This window comes from Arvicola amphibius, chromosome X, assembly GCF_903992535.2.
Source record: "Arvicola amphibius chromosome X, mArvAmp1.2, whole genome shotgun sequence".
In the NCBI taxonomy this organism is placed as follows: Eukaryota; Metazoa; Chordata; class Mammalia; order Rodentia; family Cricetidae; genus Arvicola; species Arvicola amphibius.
Window position 1 is genome coordinate 58,550,427 of NC_052065.1, and position 22,271 is coordinate 58,572,697.

General features: G+C 46.7%; 1 protein-coding gene across 3 annotated transcripts in view; it reads left to right on the plus strand.

The window, feature by feature from the left end:
• Positions 1-17,745, plus strand: part of Eda (ectodysplasin A) — a 363,231-nt gene extending 345,486 nt beyond the window's left edge. Inside the window, exons 3-8 of one of the 3 annotated variants that reach the window (XM_038316536.1) lie at positions 3,491-3,514; positions 8,853-9,032; positions 10,519-10,553; positions 11,443-11,494; positions 14,469-14,599; positions 16,342-17,745. In XM_038316536.1, the coding sequence (XP_038172464.1) occupies positions 3,491-3,514; positions 8,853-9,032; positions 10,519-10,553; positions 11,443-11,494; positions 14,469-14,599; positions 16,342-16,593 (674 nt within the window). In that variant the 3' untranslated portion in view covers positions 16,594-17,745. The remainder of the gene's footprint in view (positions 1-3,490; positions 3,515-8,852; positions 9,033-10,518; positions 10,554-11,442; positions 11,495-14,468; positions 14,600-16,341) is intronic. The other 2 variants (XM_038316537.1, XM_038316538.1) reach the window with 2 other exon arrangements.
• Positions 17,746-22,271: the final 4,526 nt, after the last annotated feature.

Below are 22,271 nucleotides of genomic sequence, written 5' to 3' on the forward strand. Positions count from 1 at the left end.
AACCCCACTCTCATGGCCCCTAATTCCCTAACCTTTATGGATATTCCAAATGAAACACACATATCTGAAGATCCAAAACTAATATCCATTGTAGGGGCACACACCTTTAATCCTACCACTTGGGAGGCAAAGGCAGGTAGCTCTCTGTGAGTTCAAGGTTAAGCAGGTCTTCATAGCAAGTTCCAGACCAACCAAGGTTACATAGAGAGATTCTGTCTCGAAAACAAAAGGAAAAAATAAAAACAGTAACAACAACAACTAACATCCATAAATGAGAAGAAAACACATGACAGTTGCTGCTCTAGATCTGAGTTACCTCACTCAGAATGTCCGTTTACTTGTAAATTTCATCGCTTCATTTTCTTTAACAGCTGAATAGTACCTTGTATAAATGTACCACATTTTCGTTCTCCATTCATCAGCTGATGGACACCTAGGTTGTTTACATGTCTTGGCTAATCCACTGAGTCTAATTTGCACTTGCCCATATACTTATGGGTGTGGGACCATCCACTGGAACAAAGTAGACCAGGGGTCATGTCCTTAAAGAAAACTGACTGCCCCTATACATCCATGCTGCCTTCTTTACTGGTTTGATATTCTCCAAGTGTTGCATGGGCAGCCCCAGCTGCTGAGTTCATAGGTACAGCTACCGTGTCATGTCCAAAAGACACGCACCTCTTCCATGACAGACACTGAGGGTTATGGGCTGCAGGAAATAGGTTAGGTAGCCGTCTTAGTTTGGGTTATTGTTGCTGTGATGAAACACCAGAACCAAAAGCAAGATGGAAAGGAAAGGGTTTATTTGGCTTACACTCCCACATCACAGTTCATTATCAAAGAAAGGACAGGAGGCAGGAGCTGATACAGAGGCCACGGGGTGGGGGTATGTGCTGCTTACTGGCTTGCTGCTCATGGCTTGCTCGGCCTGCTTTCTTATAGAACCCAGGACCACAAGCCCAGGGATGGCATCATCCATATGGTCTGGGCCTTCCACCATTAATCACTAATTAAGAAAATGCCCTACAGGCTTGCTTTCAGCCCAGACTTATGGAGGCATTTTGTCAATTGAGACTCCCTCCTCTCAGATGACTACAGCTTAGAACAAGTTGACATAAAACTGACCATCACAATACTTTCTGGCCGAGAATTCCACTAACACTTACTCTCTGCGCTTTGACCACTTATGAGTTTCTGCATGAACCACCATCCACTACATACCTCTCTGGTGAGGTCTGGAAACTGCACTACTAATCTCTGCGTAAAGAGCAATTTAGAGAGCAGTGTGATTCTATGTCCCTTTAGCAAAATAAATGGTAGTAGTAGATCCACCCCTGGAGCCTGCCAGCTCCCCAATCAGAGATTCTTGGCCAGATTTATAGTAGAAATAATTTTTTAATTCCCTTTCCCAAGTCAGATGTAGTGTGGAAATACTCTAAGTCCAAACAAGAAGGCCGCTCCGAGTTCTGCATTCAAGGACAGTCTGGGACACAAGTGAATTTCAGGCTAGACAGGGCTGCATAGAAAGACCCTCTGTCCAAAAACAAACAAACAAATGCAACATGTACCCCTTTCTTTTAGCACTTGTACGCATAAGAAAAACTTCTTCCCTAGAACTTTTAGCCCTCAGCTCAACTAGCCAGCAGGACTCCTGAGCTCCCCCTTACTTAGTAGTTTCCTATCCAACTTGTAAACTCTATGATGACGGTGTTCTGGCACTGTTTACCGTGCCACCTTCATAGCGATACCCAGAAAAGACCAGCTGGCCTGATTGCCTCAGAATCTGGTGCAATAGCACTACCCCTCAACTAGCTGAAGTGGCCAGGGCTTAGGCCACCTTGGCTATGAGGGCAGGGCAGCTGTGGCAGCTGTCATCCCATTGCTCTTGCCTATGAGGCTGGGGTGGCTGACTGGCTACCGGGGTGGTTGACTGGCCACTGGGGTGGCTAACTGGTTGGGGCTGAGCCCTTCTGGGTAAATCCTTCCTTAAACAGCTTTCTTATTCAAGAACAAGGCCCTTCTCAGGTTAAGTTGTTGTCCCTTACTCAGTCATAGCCTTGCTTCCCTGTCAGAACCTCTATGCGCATTCTCAGGAATGCTTAATAGTAGTTTGAAAAACAACATAAAAGAACCAGGGATAGCTCCTGCCTGTGTCCCAGCACTCAGGAGAGTGAAGCAGGCAGATTGCAGTTAAAGACCAACCTAGACTACACATTTAAACCCTAGCTCATAAATCCAAAACACAAAGATGACAAAGGGCTAGGAGGAGAAGACGTGAGGAAAAGAAGGATAAGAAAAGAGAAATTCATGATCCTCAGCTGCTCCACCAAACCTGAAACATCTTCTGCATAGTTCGCATGGTTCCTGCTGCCATACGTTTCTTTGTGAGAGCAATCTAAACACTTTGGGTTTTTTAAGGGACATACGCAGCTCTGAGGCCACACTGGAAATCCAGTTAGAAAGAGGTCAGAGACTCCATTAGCTTCCTGTGAAACCTGATCTCATAGGTGGAGATCATTCTAGACTTGTTACAAGAATCAAGCTAGATAATACACAGAAGTGTGATCCGTAAACTGTAGAATATAGAAATGCTCCTAAGGACACCGATGGCAGGCTAGCGCTGCACAGTATTGGTCTGTGGCAGTTTGGAAAAGAGCTTAAATATCTGTGTCTGAAAAAAGGTAGATTTATCTGAAGAAAAAAAAAAAAACCTGAATCCCTATGAATAAAAGTGACTGAGACCTAAACTATATCTTTCTAGGTAGTGGTTGTCACCTAACATCACCTAACTAAATTAGAAATGGCTTTGGTTTTTTTAGTTCTCTCTAGTGATTAAAACTGCTTTCCTTAAAAGCAATACATGAGAAGACACTTCAGATTCCACTACCAATGAAACTGCTGGCATTCCCTTTAAAGAACCTATTAAGTTATAGTAAATTGCTGTGGAGTGTGTGTGGCCCCCACACGAATGTATTGCTGTTGCTCTGTTCTAATAACTAACCAATTCAATCACAACAAAGAAGTAACTGGAAGGTAAGCTGCTGCTGCTCTGCTCCATCCATAAGAACACCACTTCTTCCCTCCTAGTATCCTCATCCGAAACGTCACATCACGGCTTCCCCGAATGCGTGACTCTGCAACCTCAGGACTCGCAGAGCTTGTGGAATGCCGTCCTTAGGTTGTTGAGTTGTGCGTTTCTGGGCATTTCATCTCTACGAAGGAATAACCTTTCTCTTGCTCCCAACTAAAGTGGGAAGTTGTTCGTCTTAAGGGAGGAATCCTCCATGTATTTTTTGTGGTCTCAACAGCCAACAAACATATGGGAGAAGCTTGATAGTTGGGCAATAGATACCCTGTCTAAAACCTGGTGCATGGCTATGAGGGTCCCTTAAATTTGTAGTGCCTTGAGGGTCCCCCTTAGTGACTTTCTAGAGAATAACCATTTTTTAAATTTCTACTAACTTAATCTTCCATCTTCTATTTCTAATAGGTCCTGTTAAAAACAAGAAAAAGGGTAAGTTGAGCTCCTGATTTTATTACATTGTTGTGTCTTTTTAATTAGAAGTGAATGAGATAGGATTCTGCATTAATTTCTTTAAACGTTAGTTATCTATTGCTTTATTCAATCATTTATTTGAGTGTTGCACTTTATAAAGAGCAAGAATTAGTTTTTCAGTAACAAGTCATGGAAGATAGAATTGACTCTAGCAACACATGCAAATTATCTTTGTTGGATGATGACGATGATGATGATGATGATGATGATGATGATGATGATGATGGCTTGTCCCTGTGTCCTCCCCTTTCCCTTTCATTGGGGGTCAAACCTAGGGCCTTTGCCTTAAGAACATGAGGCAAAAGCTCTACCACTGCACTCTATTCCAAGCCCTTATTTTTTGGTTCTTCCTTCTTGCTCCTTTTTGCATCTTTGTTTCCAGTTCATATTGATTTCCTTTCTTGCTCTGCCCACTGCTTTCTTTTTTTTTACCTTTCTCCCCCCTCTGTCAGCTCAGTTATCAGGCACGAATGAAGACCTAGGGCCACGTATAGAGAAAAGAAACTCTACCTAAGGAAAGGTATCAATACTTTGGTTCTTAGCCTAAAAGCTGTTTTTATTCAATTTCCCATATGATCAAAGATGATACCTCTTGCTTTGAGAATTCAATATCATTTTCTCTGTAATGAAGAAAAAGAGAAAAATCCTATGCTGCTGTGTCACTGTGTTCCTTTCATGTTTATAAAGTAGATAGACGCTGGTCGGAGTGATTCACTGTGCTGTCCTTGGTTTCCTAAGTCCATCGCACCTAACATTGCACCTAACAGGGAACTCGCCAGGGGTACATGGAGTGCTTGCTTGCCTGCCTGAAAAAGAGAATCCGAAGAGAAATCAGGCTCTAGGGATTAGGCAAATAAAACCACTCCTTTGCACTAAAAGAACCAACTGTGAAATCGGTTTATGCACCTTTTTGTTTCTGGGTTCTGACATGAAAGCAAGACGGGGATAATGTAAAACTAGTGAGTTTCCCCTTAAAAAAAATTCTTCTTGGCCGGGCGGTGGTGGCGCACGCCTTTAATCCCAGCACTCGGGAGGCAGAGGCAGGCGGATCTCTGTGAGTTCGAGACCAGCCTGGTCTACAAGAGCTAGTTCCAGGACAGGCTCCAAAGCCACAGAGAAACCCTGTCTCGAAAAACCAAAAAAAAAAAAAAAAAGAGAGAGAGAGAGAGAGAAAAATTCTTCTTTTTCTCCCTGTCTGTATAATACTAGAAATGTGTAAGCCAAGGCTTTAGGTGTGCTGGTCAGATGCCCTATTATTGGACTACATCATTAACCCTCTTTTACTTTCTTTGAGAGAGACGTGATCTCACTTAGTTGTTCAGGCTGGCCTTGAACTCACTCTGTAGCCCAGGCTGACCTTAAGCTTAGTGATCTGCATGACTAAGCCTCCCAAGTAGCTTGGATTGTGGACCTCACAACTCTTTACCGGGACTGTAAGGTAGCTCAGCTGTTAAGAGCACCCATTGCTGTTAGAGAGGCCTTGGGTGTGGTTCCCAGTTTCTGCAAGATGGCTCACAACTTTCTGTAATTCCAGTTCCAGGGGATCATTATAATGCCTTCTTCTGGTCTCCTCGGGCACCAGGCATGCATGTAGTCTACATACACACATGCAGCAAAACACATACAACAAAATAATTCAATGTCAAAAGGCTCTTTAAGTGATTTTGTCTGTTTAGATTTAAGGAGCATTCTAGTTTTGTTTTTTTTTTTTGCAAGTGCCTAAAAAGCCTAACTGCAGGGTAGCGTACCAAGCCTCTGAGCACTAGAGTGCTCTCCCACTCCAGGCGCCCTTAGCTACATGTCATGCCGGTCGTGTCATCCGGCTGAAAAGAAAAGGCTGCAAATTTGCCCAGCTCTCTATGACCTGAACTGAACAAAGTAAACACCAGAGAGCTGAAGTGAGCACAGAGTCCTTCTGCTCGTTCCCAAGTGTTAGCTGCTAGGATGTTCTGTCTTTTCAAAAAGAAAATTTGAGTTTCCAGTATTTGGTTCTTAACTCATCACATCTCTTCAAGATAGAAATTATAACTCACATCATTGCCTAGCACTGTATGAAACATTATTGGGAAGAAAATTCACATAAGCCCTAAACATCCACTTTGTTTAAAAGTGATTTAGAAGCCATTTAATATGGATTTCCTTGGACACAGTGAGCAGGCACATACTTGAAGAGGTAAATTGAATTGTTCACTTAATTTTCACCCTTTAATGGAATTCTCCTGCTCCCACAGCTCTCTCCCTCTCCCTTCCCATGGCACCCTTTCTTTCCCGCCCCCAGCTCCAGCCTCCCTTTACTCACTTGCTTTCCATTCGTTGTTCTTTCAGCATTTGGGGCTTGGCTGAAAGGTTAGGGAAATGCCCCTTTGATGCCCCTTAGCTTTGAAATGATGTGATTGTTCTTTCATGCAAGACTACACAGGGTGACTTTCTCAGTACAAACGTCTCTAAGCTTTTGTATCATGAAGTTTCTGTCAAAGTTAGGGAATCTAAAGAAGGAATTCTATCTCTTGGTCCAGAGGTAATTTTTTGCATACTGTTCTCTGGCCCTGACTTTCTATAGGAATGAAACTATGAAGAGCTTCCTTGTCCAAGTGCAGAGAAGCAGAGGGCCAGCTGCAGAAGCAGATTCCAGTGGGGACCTTTTTCTCGGATGCCTTCTAACATTTTCATAAGTGATCACTCTCTGTTTATACTGCAGCAGTTATTTTCTTGGACTGGAGGAGGCTCTGGATGGAATTCTTCTAAAATTACATTAAGCAATTATAGGGGACTCACATTCTTGGAGCTAAAGCTTGTGCTACCCACAGAACACCCTCTAGCTGGAAAATCTCTGCGAGGCCTAGAAATACTGGAACCCAGGACAGCCTAATGTGCATCAACTTCTATGCCTACTCCACTAGAAAATAAGGAGGGAGAAGCACAGCACACATCCAACTGACAATAGTCTTTCTCGTGCAATTGCAGTCTCAAAGAGGCAGAGAGCACTGAGGCCAAGCTCCGCGTTTCCCAGATGGAGACACTAAGGGTCAAAGGGACTCTGTGGCAGGGCTGGGGCTTACATTCTTGTCTCCAGAGTCCAGATCCTGGGTTCTTTCTACCACACTAACTAGAATTGCAATTTGGGTGCCAAATAAGCCTAGTTTGGAAGCTACACAAATCCAAAGGGAGATAGTTTTCATACTCAGCATCTTAAATTTGATATGTCTAGAAACTGGGCAAATCAATCTTAACTGCTAAACTCAGGGCAAATGCCATACTTCGGCCCTCTAAGTCTTTAAGGTCCTCTTGAAGGAATATTCTCAGGACTGCTCTTTTGTCTCTGAAGAAGAGGTCCCAAAGTGACCCACTGTTCCATTCCAAATGAGCGTGTGGTTAGACATGGATGCTTGGTCTCTTTATAGGCCTTTCCTTGAATACTTGAGGTTTTTTAGACATGAAGCATTATTCTTAAAGGAGGACCTGATAAATCATGACAGAATTTTCCAAACTAAAATGTCTGAGAGTTGGAACCAGTCAGAAATTTTTTAAGTAAAAGTGTCCTGGTAGTTAATTTTGTTGTTGTTTGTTGATTTGTGGGTTTTGTTGGTTTGTCACCTTCACACAAACTAGAGTTATTTGGAAAGCAGAGCCTCAATTGAGAAAAATGTCTCCATCAAATTGCCTATAGGCAACTCTGTGAGGCATTCTCTTGATTAAGGATTGGTGTGGGCAGGCCCATCCCATTGTGGGTGGAACCACCTGGGGCAGGTGGTTCTGAGTTGTATAAGAAAGCAGGCTGAACAAGTCCTGCAGAGCAAGCCAGTAAGCAGTGTTCCTCTGTGGTCCCTGCTTCAGTTCCTGCCTCCAGGTTCCTGCCTTGAGTCATTACTTTGGTTTCCCTCAGAGGACTCAAAAAACAAGAAAAAAAAACCCTTTCCTCCTCAAGTTGCTTTTGGTTATAGCGTTTTATCATAGCAGTAGAAACCCTAAGACAGAAAGTAAAAAAGTTTATATTTGAAACTAAAAAACTGTCTTGGGGGAGGGAACTGTAAGAGATTTCCAATCCTAGGACTTCCATTGAAATTCTTAGAGCGTAGAAAGAAGAGAAAGAAACCTATGCATAATGACCTATAGCTGTTTGCTGGGTCTGCTCAAAAGCAAAAGCAAGTTTATCCGAGGAACAGTTATGAGTCACTTCCCATGACTGCGCCCTAGAAGAAATGGTGGAAGGACTGAACTCTGAAATGGGAGGGCTGGGTTTGTTCTGGAAAGACAGTGAGGAGGAAAGGAAGGGGAGTTGGTAGACCAGATAACGCATTGGAGATACAGCCTCTAAAGGACATCTCTGGGAAAGTAGATTATTTTGCCTACAAAGATGGAAGTTGATAGGTAACCTAATGTCTTTGAGAATATGAGGTTTCATGTATATGGTGATAACTACTCTTCCCTGGCTACACAAAGAATAGAATGAAAGTTCAAATGGCCACAGGAGAGATTTCAGTTCAATATAGCAAAGAACTTCCTAACAGTGAGCGGTGAGGGGTGATAAACACTGGAACATGGAACCAAGAGAGTCTGCAGAAATTCCTTTCCCAGGGATCCTTAAAAATAGAGTTTAGAAAGGTCAGCTGAGAAAGCAGAGCCTGCTGCCTCCTCATCAGGTCTGTCTCTGCCTGCTATTCCTTCTTTTCTGTTGTCTCTTGATAGCTTCGGTCTCTCGCTCGCTCTCTCCACCTTCATCTCAAAACCTCCTTCTCCCTCCTCTTTTGCAGTCAGTGCTGCCCCTGTCCCGCCCCCAGCCCCTGCACAACTGACTCCTGGCAAATCTCCCTGGAGCTGATGGTGTTCATGGGGTCAGACTTCCATTATCCTTTGGTTAAGCACAGGTTTACCCAACTGGTCATGAAATGAAGTCCCACACTTATCAACACTCGTCAGACTCTAAGAAGAGCCATCACGGTTCTAAGTCTGGTTTCCTAATAGTGCTCAGCCGTTGGACCAGATCAAAGCCTCCTTTGTGAAGTTTGCCTGACCTGTTTTAGCATTTGGTCCCTCTCATCAATGTGGCACTTCTAATATCTCATAACCTTTTCCTACTGCACTGGGCTCCTTAAGGGCTCTTTACTTCTGTGTCCTCAAATCTTCCCTGAAATGTGGGTCAGACGAAGGAGTAGAAACATGTCCAGCTCTTCAGCAAAAACTCCTAGATGGCTGACCTTGTCACTGGGAGTCTCTAGAACTCCTGAGAGTACACTTCTGACAGTACATTGTTAACAGTAACTAACTCCAAATATAACACTGAATCCTGTGATTATAGGAAAGAAAGCAGGGCCCCCTGGGCCCAATGGCCCCCCAGGACCTCCAGGACCTCCAGGACCCCAGGGACCCCCAGGGATTCCAGGAATTCCTGGGATTCCAGGAACAACTGTTATGGGACCACCTGGCCCTCCTGGCCCTCCTGGTCCTCAAGGACCCCCTGGCCTCCAAGGACCTTCTGGTGAGTTCTCCTGTCTCCCACCCCTTAGAAACTTTGTCAGCACTTTTGTAGAGCAGAAGCAGGTAATCTTCAAACCGTGGTGATGTACAGTAAGAAATCCGTAGTACAGTGAAGAGCTAGAAACTGAACAAGCTCTGATAGGGCCTGGCCTGCTCTAACTCTTGTTGAGATCAAACTGTGCCAGACAGGCCATCTGTTCTTGCCCCATGCCAACCCTTCCATCACATTCTGTCTTTGGCTCTAGACTTCCATATAGTGAGCCAATAAACTCATATGAGCCAAAAACAGAGGTATGAGAAAGAGGTCCTGGCCATTCACTGGAGTTCCTGTACTTAGAGATTTTCAACATGGAGTGCCACATAATGTTTGCATGGAAATAGTTTGTAAGGAGGAATGTTGGGGACTGGACAAAATGGCAACCCTGTTACAGTTTCTTCCCGTGGACTCTGAGAGTCCTTTCCCATTAGTGTGGACAAGTAGGCACTTCTAGTCAAGTGGGTAGAAATTTATGAATCACTCAGGCTGTGACTGTAGCTAACACAGACACCAAGACCACTCTGTCCCTGAGCCGTAGCAAACACAGGCACCAAGACCACTCTGTCCCTGAGCCAAGTACTCCTCACACTCCATCTTTAAATACTGTGCTGCTCATTCAAATGCCATTCCATCCCTTTGCATCTTTTTGCTGGAGCCCAGCAGGGCACGCAACAGGTACAGCTGCAGATCCAAGGCTGCCTAATTAGAGTTGACAGGAGGCAGACCGCCTGAATTTCTGCTAGTTGTTAGTTCCTTCTCCTGCTCCCATCCTGTGTCTTAGGTTTTTGAAGAAATGGACTCTTGCAGCTGAATTCTCTAGGTCTAAAATTTCAGCCGCAGGACTCGGATTCTTTCCCTTATAATTCAAGCAGGGCTCAGCAGTGTTACCATGGCCACGAGAGATAAAGTTGTTTTTTTTTAATCCAATCATTCTGCAAATATTAATTGAGCAATTTCTGTGTACAAAGAAATATATTGCTAAGTGGTCCCTGTTCTCATAGAGTTTATGACCTAGAGAGACACACGTAAAGAAACAAGATCTTTATAAATGACACTGGTCCTTGTGAAGCCAGTAAGAAAAGAACAAAGGGCTAAAAAAAAAGTGCCATTGTCTTGGGGACACACAATGACAGACATAGAATAGCCTCTTGTTGTTCTCCGTGGGTGCACATTGGGACTTGCCTTGGGTCGGTATTGGCTAGAGACCAACTTCGCTGCTGGGATGTAGACCCTCTGAAGATAAGGGTCATGGGGCAAGAATAGGAAGGAGAGGATATTCTTTCCCATTGACGGCCCCACGTTGTGCTGTGACTTCCTGCAGCTGTGGGCCTGGAGAAGCAAATTCCTCCAGGGATGGCTATGGGAATGCCAGTTCTGCCCCTGGCTGCAGAACTGAGAGAGTGAGCGGGAGAAAAGAGCCCGGCACTGACTGCCCTGTCCTATTTTGCAGGTGCTGCTGATAAAACTGGAACTCGAGAAAACCAGGTTGGCTGGGGATCACTGTCTTTCTGGGGAGGAGGAATGGCCTCAGGCTTGGGGTCACCTTGGAGACTACTCCCTATGAAATTCTATGAGGCTTTATGTTACGTTACCCTAGGGGTTCCGAGGTTTTCCCTGGCAGCCACTGCCAAGGTCTAAATTGAAAAGCTTTGTCCCAAGGTTGTGCCTTTAGCTAAGGGAAAGACAATCTTCCCTGGACCACTGTACTCACTCCATGAGTGACAGAGGGTCACTACAGCCACGTTCAGTAGTCTATGGAAATTACCTGCCTGTACACCTAGGCCTCTGGCTTCCAAGCCACCCCAGACACCCGAAGGGTACTCAGACTGCCTGGACTCTGGAGCTGAGAAGTTTAAGAGTATATCCTTGAAAAGCAGCCAACTAGCTCTAGGCTGCGGCCAGCCTGGGCTTCCCTCTTAATAGCCTGAGAGGTTCCTTCCTAGTCTTTGAGCCTCCCAATCTGTCTCTTTTGGCAAGTTCTACTGCCTAGCCTGGCCTTGTCTCCTCCCAGCAACCACCCTCACTACTGTTATTTGGCCACAATGATAAATCTACAAAGTTGTACAGTCCTTGATGGCTTTGTGGGCAATTTTATATTCAGCAACTTATTAGATCTGCAGATGCCCTTGTGAGAGTGGCCAGACAGAGAGTCTTTTAATTCCCATTTACAGTTGAGGAAATAAGGCTCCGAGGCATCGCATTTGGCTCAGATCCTACCATTTTTCCCTGAGAAATACAGCTGCTAATATCTCAAAACAGAGGAAAGGGATCAGAACTGGGACACAAAGGGATCTAGAAGCCAGAGGTAACAGTACGGGACTGCATGACATAGCAAGCAGCCACCACAGTGACTCTCTTCTTCTCATCCTCCCAGCCAGCTGTGGTGCATCTGCAGGGCCAAGGGTCGGCAATTCAAGTCAAGAATGGTAAGAATCAAAGTAGTCTCTCTCCCTACAAGGAGTTTCTCCCTTCCCTCATTCCCAGCCTCCGAATAATCAGCCAGCCTAGCTCCTCCCAAGTCCCTGAGTATCCTTGGCACAGAAGGGCATTTCCTACTCCATCGTGCCCTCTACTGGCTGTCATAAGTAACTGCTTGCACCAAGACAAGTTGCTGCACCCAAATTGCGTTTAGTTTTGCTTCTGCAGTGCAAGGGGGCAAACCCAGGACCTTGTGAATGGTAGCCAAGTGCACTACCATTGAACTGCATCCTCGGGCTCTAAATTGCACTTAGAATCCACTAATGTGGGATCTGAATAGGACTGGGGACATCATCTACCCAAGTTGTCTTGATGGTTATGTCAGAGTCACCACGGAATATGTATGAGCATTTTCACAAGTGCAAACTAAGGAATGTAGAACTATAGTAAATAGATTATCTTATTGCTCTATACAGAAAATGGGTGGAAAGGGTGTTTCTCTCAGGGAAGGGGATATATTAGTCTCTAACAAATGTGAGACACTACTGTCTATCAAAAGTGCGAACATGTCAGTGGGGCCAAGAAATGCTGATTTCATGTTATCCCTTCACTTATGAGATGAGGAAACAGAGTCCCTGAGAGACGAGAAATACCGAAATGAAGCATGCCGCCTTCTGTTTGCATGGCACTCTACAATTCCCAAATGTTTTGTCTTTTGTTTCATTTAACCTTCACAACCACCCTATGATGTGGGTATTGCAATTCTCCTTTCTTTTACAGACACAGAAACGAAAGCTCAGAGAACTTAATTAACTGGTACAATATTTTGTAGCTAAGTTAGGAGATGAGATTCCAAACCACATCTTTCTGACTCTTGGCACTGTGCTATGCTACTTCAGTGATGTGTGTGTGTGTACACTCCACTGAATGATTAGGTTCATTTTCTTCCCCCAAAGAGACATGAACATTCATTAAAGAACAGTGCTTTGAAATAATGTCCAGTCTCCAGGGTGCCCAAAGCCTAAAATGCATGAACCCCCAGGAGTCTTGGGAAACAACAAGCCAGCCAAGATGCCAGATGCTTACAGAGCTTGGCATGGAAGGGAGGGGTTGTGAGCAGACACAGTAAATAAAGGCTACGAAACCTGCTACATGAGGACAGCTTCTAAGAATGCAGTCAGTCCTCACCTGTCTGTGCTGAGTTCACCTAATCATCAGACTCAGCTCCTCCTTTGACTGCCACGTGAATACCCAGCTATCTTAGAGTTTCTGTTGCTGTGAAGAGACACCATGCATGACCACAGCAACTCTTATGAAGGAAAACATTTCATTGGGGTTAGCTTACTGTTTCAGAGATGTAGTCCATTATCATCATGGCGAGAAGCATGGCAGTGTGCAGGCAGACATGATGCTGGAGAAGGAGCTGAGAATTCTGTATCTTGATCCACAGGCAGCAGAAAGAGACTGCGCATAGCTTGAGCATATGAGACCTCAAGGCCCACCCCCGCAGTGACACACTTTCTCCAACAAGGCACATCTACTACAACAAGGCTACATCTCCTAATAGTGCCACTCGGCATGGGCCAAGCATTCAAACACAGGAGTCTATAGGGGTCATTCCTATTCAAACCACCACCCCAGCCTAATAGCCTCACAAAAATCCCCTAGGAGCCCTGCAGAGGCTCAAGCTCTGTGGGACCAGGGTCCTTGGTGGCCATAATCACCATCCATCTGGAAGAACATGATCAGACAGGAACCAGATTTGTTTGGGTATCTAAGTGGTGGCCTTAATGCTCATTCTCTGGCAGAAGCCGCTCATTTTGCTCTCGCTATCATAACAGAGCAAGACAATTTCCAGTCCCTCTGGGCTAATTCCAAGTCGTAGTTTACACTGGCCGCCAAAAGTGAGGAAGGCAGCGGTGAGAGGCTACGAGACAGAGAAGTCCATAGACATACTGGAACTGGAATCTACTGCTAACCCAGATGGCCTCCTTTTCCCTCATACTCAGAGAGGCAGGCCTTCTGAGACTGGTAAAGGATGGGTGTTTAAATCATGATATTTTTGTGTGAAGAACAAATGGCTGAAAGAAAAGCCCCTGTGAGCTTAGGTTGCCTCCTCATGTGGTTGGAAGGGGCATCTTTCTATGTGCAGGATGGAAAGAGAAATATTCCTCTATCCTCCCATGCTTGGGTCCCCAACTGAATTAGGGATATGAAAAGATGCTTTGCCAAAGGTGCCTCATCTCCTAGGCACCTTCCCATATCCTCCTAGCTGGTCCACTGCAACCTGGCAAGTTATCCCTGAGTATCGTGAAGTTCTCCCTCACCTCCGGGGCTGGTTACTAGTGGTTACTATCCCTAGCTGCCTTGGAATGTGAGTTATCACCCCGCTACCCAACTACCATGAGCTAGTGCTCCAGACAGATGGATCAGTTGATTAAGTGGTTTCCTGGTGCCCTCGGGAGGCTTCCCAGAAAGGAGTGGGTGGTGGAGGAGTCATAGAAAAGAATCTATTAAGAAGGTAAAAACACACGAACCTCTGAGACAAGAGAGGAATTTGGGTGATATTGCTAGGAACGTGAAATGGAATACTAAGACTTAGCCTGCCACTCAGTGTCTGGATTTTGCCTGTGCAGTCACCATAACAACAAAGAAAATCTGGTTCTGTGCTTACTCTCCTCTTGCACCATCACCACCTCGGAGTCCAGCTAGAAGATAAAGAGCCTTGCTGATGAAAAGGTCGAGAATGCAAGGATAAAGATGGGTGTGCAGATCTGGAGGTCCTGAGGCAGGCCTAGAAGCCTCAGTACACCTCTCCTGCCTCCAAATGTTCTTCTTAAAGCTTGGCTCTTGAAACTTATGGTCGCCGGGGCTAGATAGGGTTGGCAGGGAATGGGGGAGTGTACTGCTTGCTATTTATTTGTTTCTGTTGCCCAGATTCTCTTGACATGTACTGAGTGACTGCCCTTCTCTCATACTGAGATCTTTCAGGTGGAGTGCTCAATGACTGGTCTCGCATCACTATGAACCCCAAGGTGTTTAAGCTACATCCCCGCAGCGGGGAGCTGGAGGTACTGGTGGACGGCACCTACTTCATCTATAGTCAGGTAGAAGTGAGTACGGTCTTAGGCCTAACTCTTCTTATATCCAGGGTGCAGATCTGGTGCAGGCCACCTAGGGGCACTGTGGAGCAAGCCAAGACCATCCAATGGCTCCCTTCCTGCTTTGCTGGCTAAAGGGGTGGTGGATTCCACACTGGGAGGGAGCTGACGGGAGGAATGACCAAGGGAACCTGTTTCATTTTTTCCCTAGCAAAATATGACTGAAAAACTGTAAAAAAGAACCCCTCGCACACCCTGCTGTCTGACTCCCTCTTGTAGGGCCCCAGGCCCTGGTTTCCCCTCTGAGTTGTTTGGTTCCACAGACGGACCCTGTCCTTGCTCTGAGTTTTTGAAACTAAGTCCCAGAGCTGCTGAGACCCCTCCCCACAGCACTGCTAGCTTGGGCATGACAATGAGCGGTGCTCCTGCGGACCTTCTCTCTACCGCAAAAAGATTTCTGACTGTCTTCCCTTCCTCTTTCTCCCATTTGTTTGTCTCTTTCTGTTGTTCTTGCCTCCTTCTTGATGTCATTCTCCCAGACCTTTCTCCCCTCCACGTTTGTCCTTTTCCTGCCCTGGGCCCACTCCCCACAGGTCTGCCAGTGGCCATCCACTTCCGTCCCTCATTGTGTGCCTGCATCAGGGCTCTCCTCAGAGCTAGAAGGAGTAGATAAGCCTGCAGGTCAGGGTTTCTGGGAGGCAGGCAGGAAGCCGGCAGATAAACAGGACTGAGGAGCCAACATATGGCTCTCAAGAGGAAGTCAGCAGAGAAGTTGGGTTAACAAAGACCTGCCAGGCACACAACGTGTCCTGACATAGATTGGTCCTGGCCCAAGAGAGTGTGGCACTTAAATACAGTTTCCAGTCAAAGAGTCTCGGGAGTCATTTTGATGAAGTGATTTAAGGTGTCAGATGAAGGAAGGTCCCCACTCCTGTACAGCATGTGGGCATAACCCCCATATCCTGTAAACTAAATTCCATTTGGTAGTGGTGAAAAATCAAAGCTCAGGGCGGGATGTGCCAACAAAAGGTAATGGAGGATGGAAAGTAAATCTCTAGACCCAGGGGAGGATTAGGAATAGCCCTTGTGAGCTAAGAAAGTCTCCATGAGAGCAGGCCGTAGTTCACGCTTCCTCCTTGGCCTGAGAATGAAGTTAGGAGACTAGGATTTGCGTCAGTTATCTCATTTGTATGAGATGGCTCTCTGTCGCTCAGGACCTGCTTCTCCAGCCAGCCAGTGGGAGGGCCAAGGTGCGCTGAGTCGGGAGAGGAGTGCAATACCGGAGCGGGTGTTGCAAGCTCAGGAAGTTTCTGTTCACAAGCTGGAGAAATGGGAAGTCATTTCTGTGAGCTCCCTCAGGCATCACAGATTCCTAGGCGCTCTCCTAAACAGTCTTCAGGATGGGAACCGGAGGGTAGTGGATCTGGAGCGCCCATTAAGCACCAAAAGTGTGCAAAGCACAGCTTTGTGCCAGGTCTGGGGAGCGGGGCCAATGAAATGGAAATAAGGCTCAGTTCTTGGACTCAAGCAGTCTGTAAGAAAGGTTTGCTCAACCCCTTGAGCCCATGGAGTAGGACAGTGATCCTGTCACCCTGCTGTTCCTGTTGACCAACGGGCACATTTTCGGGTAGCACCACCCACCCTGCGCAGGGTAGACTGGCAGCTCATCTGAGGAGGTTTTATCTGCTCAGCAGGGGAGGGCCCACCCTCTTTTTCCTCTCTCCCCCAATCCCTTCTCGTTGCCTCTCACCCAGGTGTACTACATCAACTTCACTGACTTTGCCAGCTACGAGGTGGTGGTGGATGAGAAGCCCTTCCTGCAGTGCACCCGCAGCATTGAGACAGGAAAGACCAACTACAACACTTGCTATACTGCAGGCGTGTGCCTCCTCAAGGCCAGGCAGAAAATTGCCGTGAAGATGGTGCACGCCGACATCTCTATCAATATGAGCAAGCACACCACCTTCTTTGGGGCCATCAGGCTGGGCGAAGCCCCTGCATCCTAGATTCTCCCATTCCATCCTGCCCCATGCCCCTGCCCCAGGTTTGGGAGCCAGGACTCCCAGAACCTCTAAGTGCTGCTGTGGAGTGAGGTATATTGGCGTTGCAGCCACAGAGAGAAATGCCCCAGTACTATTTATTCCCCAGTGACTCCAGGATGACAAGGCCTGCACGACTTCCCAGAATGACCTTGAGTTCCCAGGACAGTTGATGGAGCCCCAGGGTTTTCAAGAAGCAGAACCTCCTTAGGCTCCCTGCTGGCTGGCTTATGGTGACTCCTCAACCCCTAGGTCCCTCATCAGATTTCTCATTTGTTGCACTAAACTGAAGATCCAAGATGGTAGGCCACAAAAAGCAAAGGTGCACTCCAGATTCTAGGGGTGACCCTCTGACTCCAAGGGGGCTGCTGCTTCTCTCTTGGCTGGGGGTGGCATCAGGTTGCAACTTAAGGAGAGGATCAGGTCAGAAGAAGGCAAGTGCCTGTGGCAGAGACCCGGGCAATTAGCTGCCAAGCAAGCATCCTTGGCAGAGGAGGCATTCTTGCTGTATTGCACTATGACCTACAAGAGGCTCAAACAACTCTTCCCACTCAGGCTGAGAGGTACACTGTGGCAGCTTGCTGGACTCCAGAGCTGGGAACTTTGCTCTGCCTTGGAATCATTGCAGGCATGGCCACACCCCTGCCTAAGTACGAGCCCGATACTTGGGGCTGCGCATGTCTCACTTTGTTTACAGCTCTGCTCCCCTCTCCGAAAACTACCTGGAGTCTTCCCACCTGCCACCCTCCCCAGACTGCCTAGAAGTCCTATCTTCTCTCTCCACAGTGCCTACCTCTGTCTGAGACAGGTGCCTCATGCGGGACCCATCTCTCATGAGTCTGGTGTATTCTTTAAATTACCTGGGCACAAGGAATTTTCCATTAATTAAGCAATACAATTATTCATCTAATTCTAACAAAATTGTGTCTGGGAGCAGATGGTTAAACTGGATAACCTCCAAAGGCCCCTTAGAGTTTGAATATCAGTGGCTCTCGAAAGTTACCACTACAGTAGACTTCTAAATCCCCAAACCCCAGACTCCCTTGGACATCAGCAAAGCAGGGCTTTTCTACCTGGCCCAGAAAGGGGGAGAAGTAGGAATTGGAAAGCAGGGAGATTTGTTCAACCCCAGTGATCAATCGGTCAATCCAAGTGATCATTAAGTCAGTGATCATTAGGTTAGGTCTCATCTGAAAGAGCAGCAGCTGATGGCCCACTAGCCCAGTCTTCCTTCAGAAGCAGATTACTGTCACCATAGAGGTCTGTGCTGCTCTCCTAGAGAAAGCCTCCACAGAAACCTGTCTGACTATTGGGCAGGACTCTGACCCCTAGTTCAGATCCAAAGGCACCTCCACCAATTTTCTGGCATGGTCCTACGCTAGGATTATTCACACAGTTTCTTTCCCATTGCCTGGCTTCAGGGTGTCAGGTGCAGCCCAAAGCAGGGAGGGTCAGCCTTGTCCAGCCTGCTCCTCATGCTCCTGAAATGTATTTCTTTCTGAAGAGATGGAGAATACATCCCTGAATGTCATTTAGAACAACAGGTTTCTCAGGTGTCCCTCCATTTCCAAGTAGCCACATTGCTTGGTCCTTCAAGGGTCAGGTCAGGAGGTGGTCGGGCTTTGTCTAATGGCATCCTTCCAACCAGAACTGAGGTAAACCTGAAGGCCTTGAACAATCAGCAGGGGCAGCAGGAACTACCAAGCCCTCTCCTCTTAGTATTTGAAGATTGCTTCCTCTTTTATTGTTTCCTTTGAAGAAGGTGGGGCAGAGAATACCAGAGTTATATTGTATAGGCAAGGCTGACTAAGATCTCACCCAGTAGAAGTCACAGCCTTGAGCCTTTGGTGAGGTCTGACTCCCAAGCTAGTCCCTTACCACAGCGCTGTGTGGAATTTGGGGTCCAGGAAGAACAAATAAAGGTGATTGTATGGAACTGACATCATTGGGCGGTCCTAGGAAGAAACCTAGCAGTCTTCAATTTCCGTCACTTGATGGTACTGCCTGTTTTCTTCGCTGCCAGGGGTTTTGTGGGAGAAGACTTGGGTGTTTTCTTGGGAAACAGCCCCAGCGATCAACCTTAAGAGTTCTTGTCTTGAGAAGAGTCTTCATTCGAGCTCTGGGTCCCACAGAGCAGGTAGCCTCCAGGGTCTTTCACCCATCTGATAAAAGCAGCAGCCATCCAGTGAGGAGCTGCCATGGGGTGGGGGGCAAGACTTCCATTTCTAACCCTAGACACAAGTTCTGGGAGCTGGTCTGCTTCCAATAGCTAAGTGTGACTCCTTCTCTCCTTCTGCCATATTACAAAGACCTTGATGTTGCCAGAGTCTCTCAAGAATGGGGGGGGGGGACCTGCTAAGACACTTCTAAAGCCCATGGCTGGGAGGAAATGAGTTTCCTAACTGTGCCCCTGCAGGACATGCCAAGCCCATGGCACTCTGTGCGTGCAGATCATAGGAGACTTGGGCTGCTCATCCTAACCGCTCACAAGGAGCCCTAGGAGAAGAGGGCTGGGGGGAGGAAATAGTAGAGAGTGGGGAGGTCTACTGTGCTATGGCCATTGGCGAAGTGGTGCAGCATTTACTGAGAGAAGAATAGGGATAGAGATTTACAGTTGGAATTGTTAGGATGTGAAGTGACCCCAAAGCCAGCAGAGAGAATGGGACATGTTTGAGTAAGCAGATGACAGGTTTGAAGGAAAATTGCATGGCAGGAGCCTCTACCAGCTGCCTGAGCTTCAGAAGCCAAGTTGGCACAAAATGTGACTGCTGGATGTTATTTGGCTACTGGTTCCCTGGAAGATGTAGCATTTGCCTTAGCTGCCCCTTTATCCATCCTGAGCCAGATCTCTGTAGCTTAGGAAACAAGAGCTAAGGACCCTAGAGGTAAGCGAGAACTTTGATCCTCATGTGAGTGCTTGTGTTTTATGCATCGTCTAGTAGATGCAAACAGATCTAGAGAAATTTTGACCTAGAAAGGCTCTTAGTGGGAATACAGCCATCCTGTTACTCGTGTGAAAGCGATACTCAGACAGGGAAAATGGCCTGCCCGGGACAGTGAGCAGGTCCCACCTCCAGATGCAGCCGTTTCCATGGGGCCTTCTCTTTCCTACACCCACAGACTCAAGGCTACAAGTGCTTGTCTCCCTTCAGGGGCCTGGCCAGGCAGGGAGTGTGGCCGCAGTCTTCATCGGAGCTCGTGTCCTCATACACACCACCCCAAGGCGTTTGTGCAGCTCCTGCCTCTGGACTGGAAGGCTCTGGACTGACTCAGAGCCAGGCAGTTTTTAGGCCTCCCTAGTGTTGCCTGAGTTCCCACCCTTGCCTGGGGTCTCCCTAGGCCACGTGCACCACAGAACCTGATTTGTTTTTTTTTTTAATTCACTTCAGGGCTCTTTCTAGGAGGGGGTGAGGTGTGTTTCTTTATTCAAAAAGCTTCCAGCTGAGATGGGGGTGAGGGAAATTTGTTGTGAGAATGGCCTGGAACAGGCCAATGCTGCTTTGGGGAGTCAGCATCTTGTGTGAGATACTGTGTATATAAACTATATATAATGTATATAAATAGGGATGTAAGTTTGTGTAAATTAACGGTTTATTCTTTGCAAATAAAGTGCTCCCCTCCCCACTCTTGAAATCAGCTTGAGCTCTTCCTGCATGCCACATGCTTCTTCATAAGTGATGCCACTACACATGAGCTCCAGGGAAGGCTCGAGAAACCCATTTTGATGAGAGCCCCAGAAGGAAACTAGTCTAAGATTCTTACCAGTGCATCCCACTTGCTCTCTTTGCACCAAACTATGCATCTCCAGCTCATTCACCTTGGCTTGAGGTCTTGCCAGGGGCATTGTCACAGGACAAGAGCGTACAGCATGGGGCCACCTTCAACTTGAAAACGTAGCTTCTAATCTCAAGCCTTGTCCAAAACATCTTGGAGAGATCCAACCTTCAGCTCCTATTAATATACAAATTGTCTCCCTTTGCAGACAAAACCAGTGCTCAAGACTGTTAAATAGCTCCCCCCAAAGATCACTCAACTAGTAAGGGTCTCAGCCTGGCTCTTTCCCTGCTGTGCGGTCCACTCTACCATGCTGCCTCTACTGCCTGGCCCCATGCTGTTTGCTAGAGAAACCCTTGGAAGCTATTCTAAGGAAGGAGATTCCCAAGAACAGACAGCCAGTAACAGGTAGCTCAGAATAGTAGATGGAACTTTTCCCAACCCCAGCAGCCTCTGTCCTGTTGCCGAGAATGTGGCCCCCAAGTAATGTGGATGAACCTGAGCCTGCAGTGGTCAGATGATAATGATACCCAGGTTGGTCCTCTGGCTGCTTCGGAGAGTGGGTTTCAGTCACAGAAGCCTAGAAAATTTAAGAACACCTTGGGATGTCACACAGTGGTAGACTATCTTTAGTGTCAGGACCTGGGTTTGATGCTCAGCACCAAAAAGACAAAGGAAAAAAAAAAGACACCGTATAGAAGAGAAACTCAAGGAAAGTGGAACCTCTGGCATGATAAACAGCACAGGTAGAAAAGACCACAGCAGACGGACGACCACACTTCTGTCATACAGTGTACAAACAACCACATGGGCTAGGCATTTAAGCCCGAGCAGGAATGTCACACTGTAGTAAGTACACAGGTTGGCTTAAACCAACTTGACAAACTTAATGCAGGAAAATGATCGGACCAGATGACAACCATCTAAGAGGGTCTGTGCACCAAATTGTGTAATAATGTGGTTACAACAACCGCTGGGCTAAGAGTGTGAGAGATTTGCCACTCAGAAACTCAGAAAGCAAGTTCTTCATAGCTGCTGGAAGCCAGGCATCCCATTTGATTATCAAACAAAGAGCAGAGTTAATAGGAATGGAGTAGTGCGGACAAGTTTCCTGGGTGGAAATGGGAAAATTAGATCTAAACCATTGACCATTCCTGTATAGCTTTATCGGGTGGAAAGCAGGTATAGACAAGAGTCACCAAGGGATATCAATTACTTAACCTTTCAAAATACCGCCCTGTACTTTCCTTTAGAAAGCGAGACACCGTGAACTTTAGGACATTGTTTAGGGATAGGAAATGGATTAGATGACTGGAGGAGAAAAATTTTGTGTAGCTCTCCAGTTTGCCAGGTTTAGTAACATGCAGTAAGTAACACTGAAACTTGCCAGCAGCCTTTGCGGTGAGCAGAGGAAGGATTATGAGTCCCATTTTAGAGATGAAGAAACAGATAAGAAGTGACGAATTGCCCCTAGAAAGCACAGGTCCTGAATGTGCTGCTATCTGAACCCAATGTCCCCTGGCTCTTGAGGTGCCCAGTCCTGGAGAATAACAGATGCACAAGGTCCTAGAGTCTTTCAAACAGACTAGCTGGAGCACACAGTACCAGAGATGGGCTGTTTATTCTATCCCAGGTTTGCTCGGAGCAACCTCCAGTGACTTCAGTGAAGCCTAGGGTCTTCTCTGTCTCAGCGGAAAAGGGAAAAACTAGGAGAAAGATGGAAGTGGAAAAGGATGGAGACGGAAAAAAAAACGAATGGACACACCCCCACCTCCCTCCAGTGAGGACTGCTCCAGTCACACGTGAAACTGCAGAGGTGCACATTGGCCTGCTGTGACAAGTTCCACACCATCCAGCCAGGGGAATGTCTT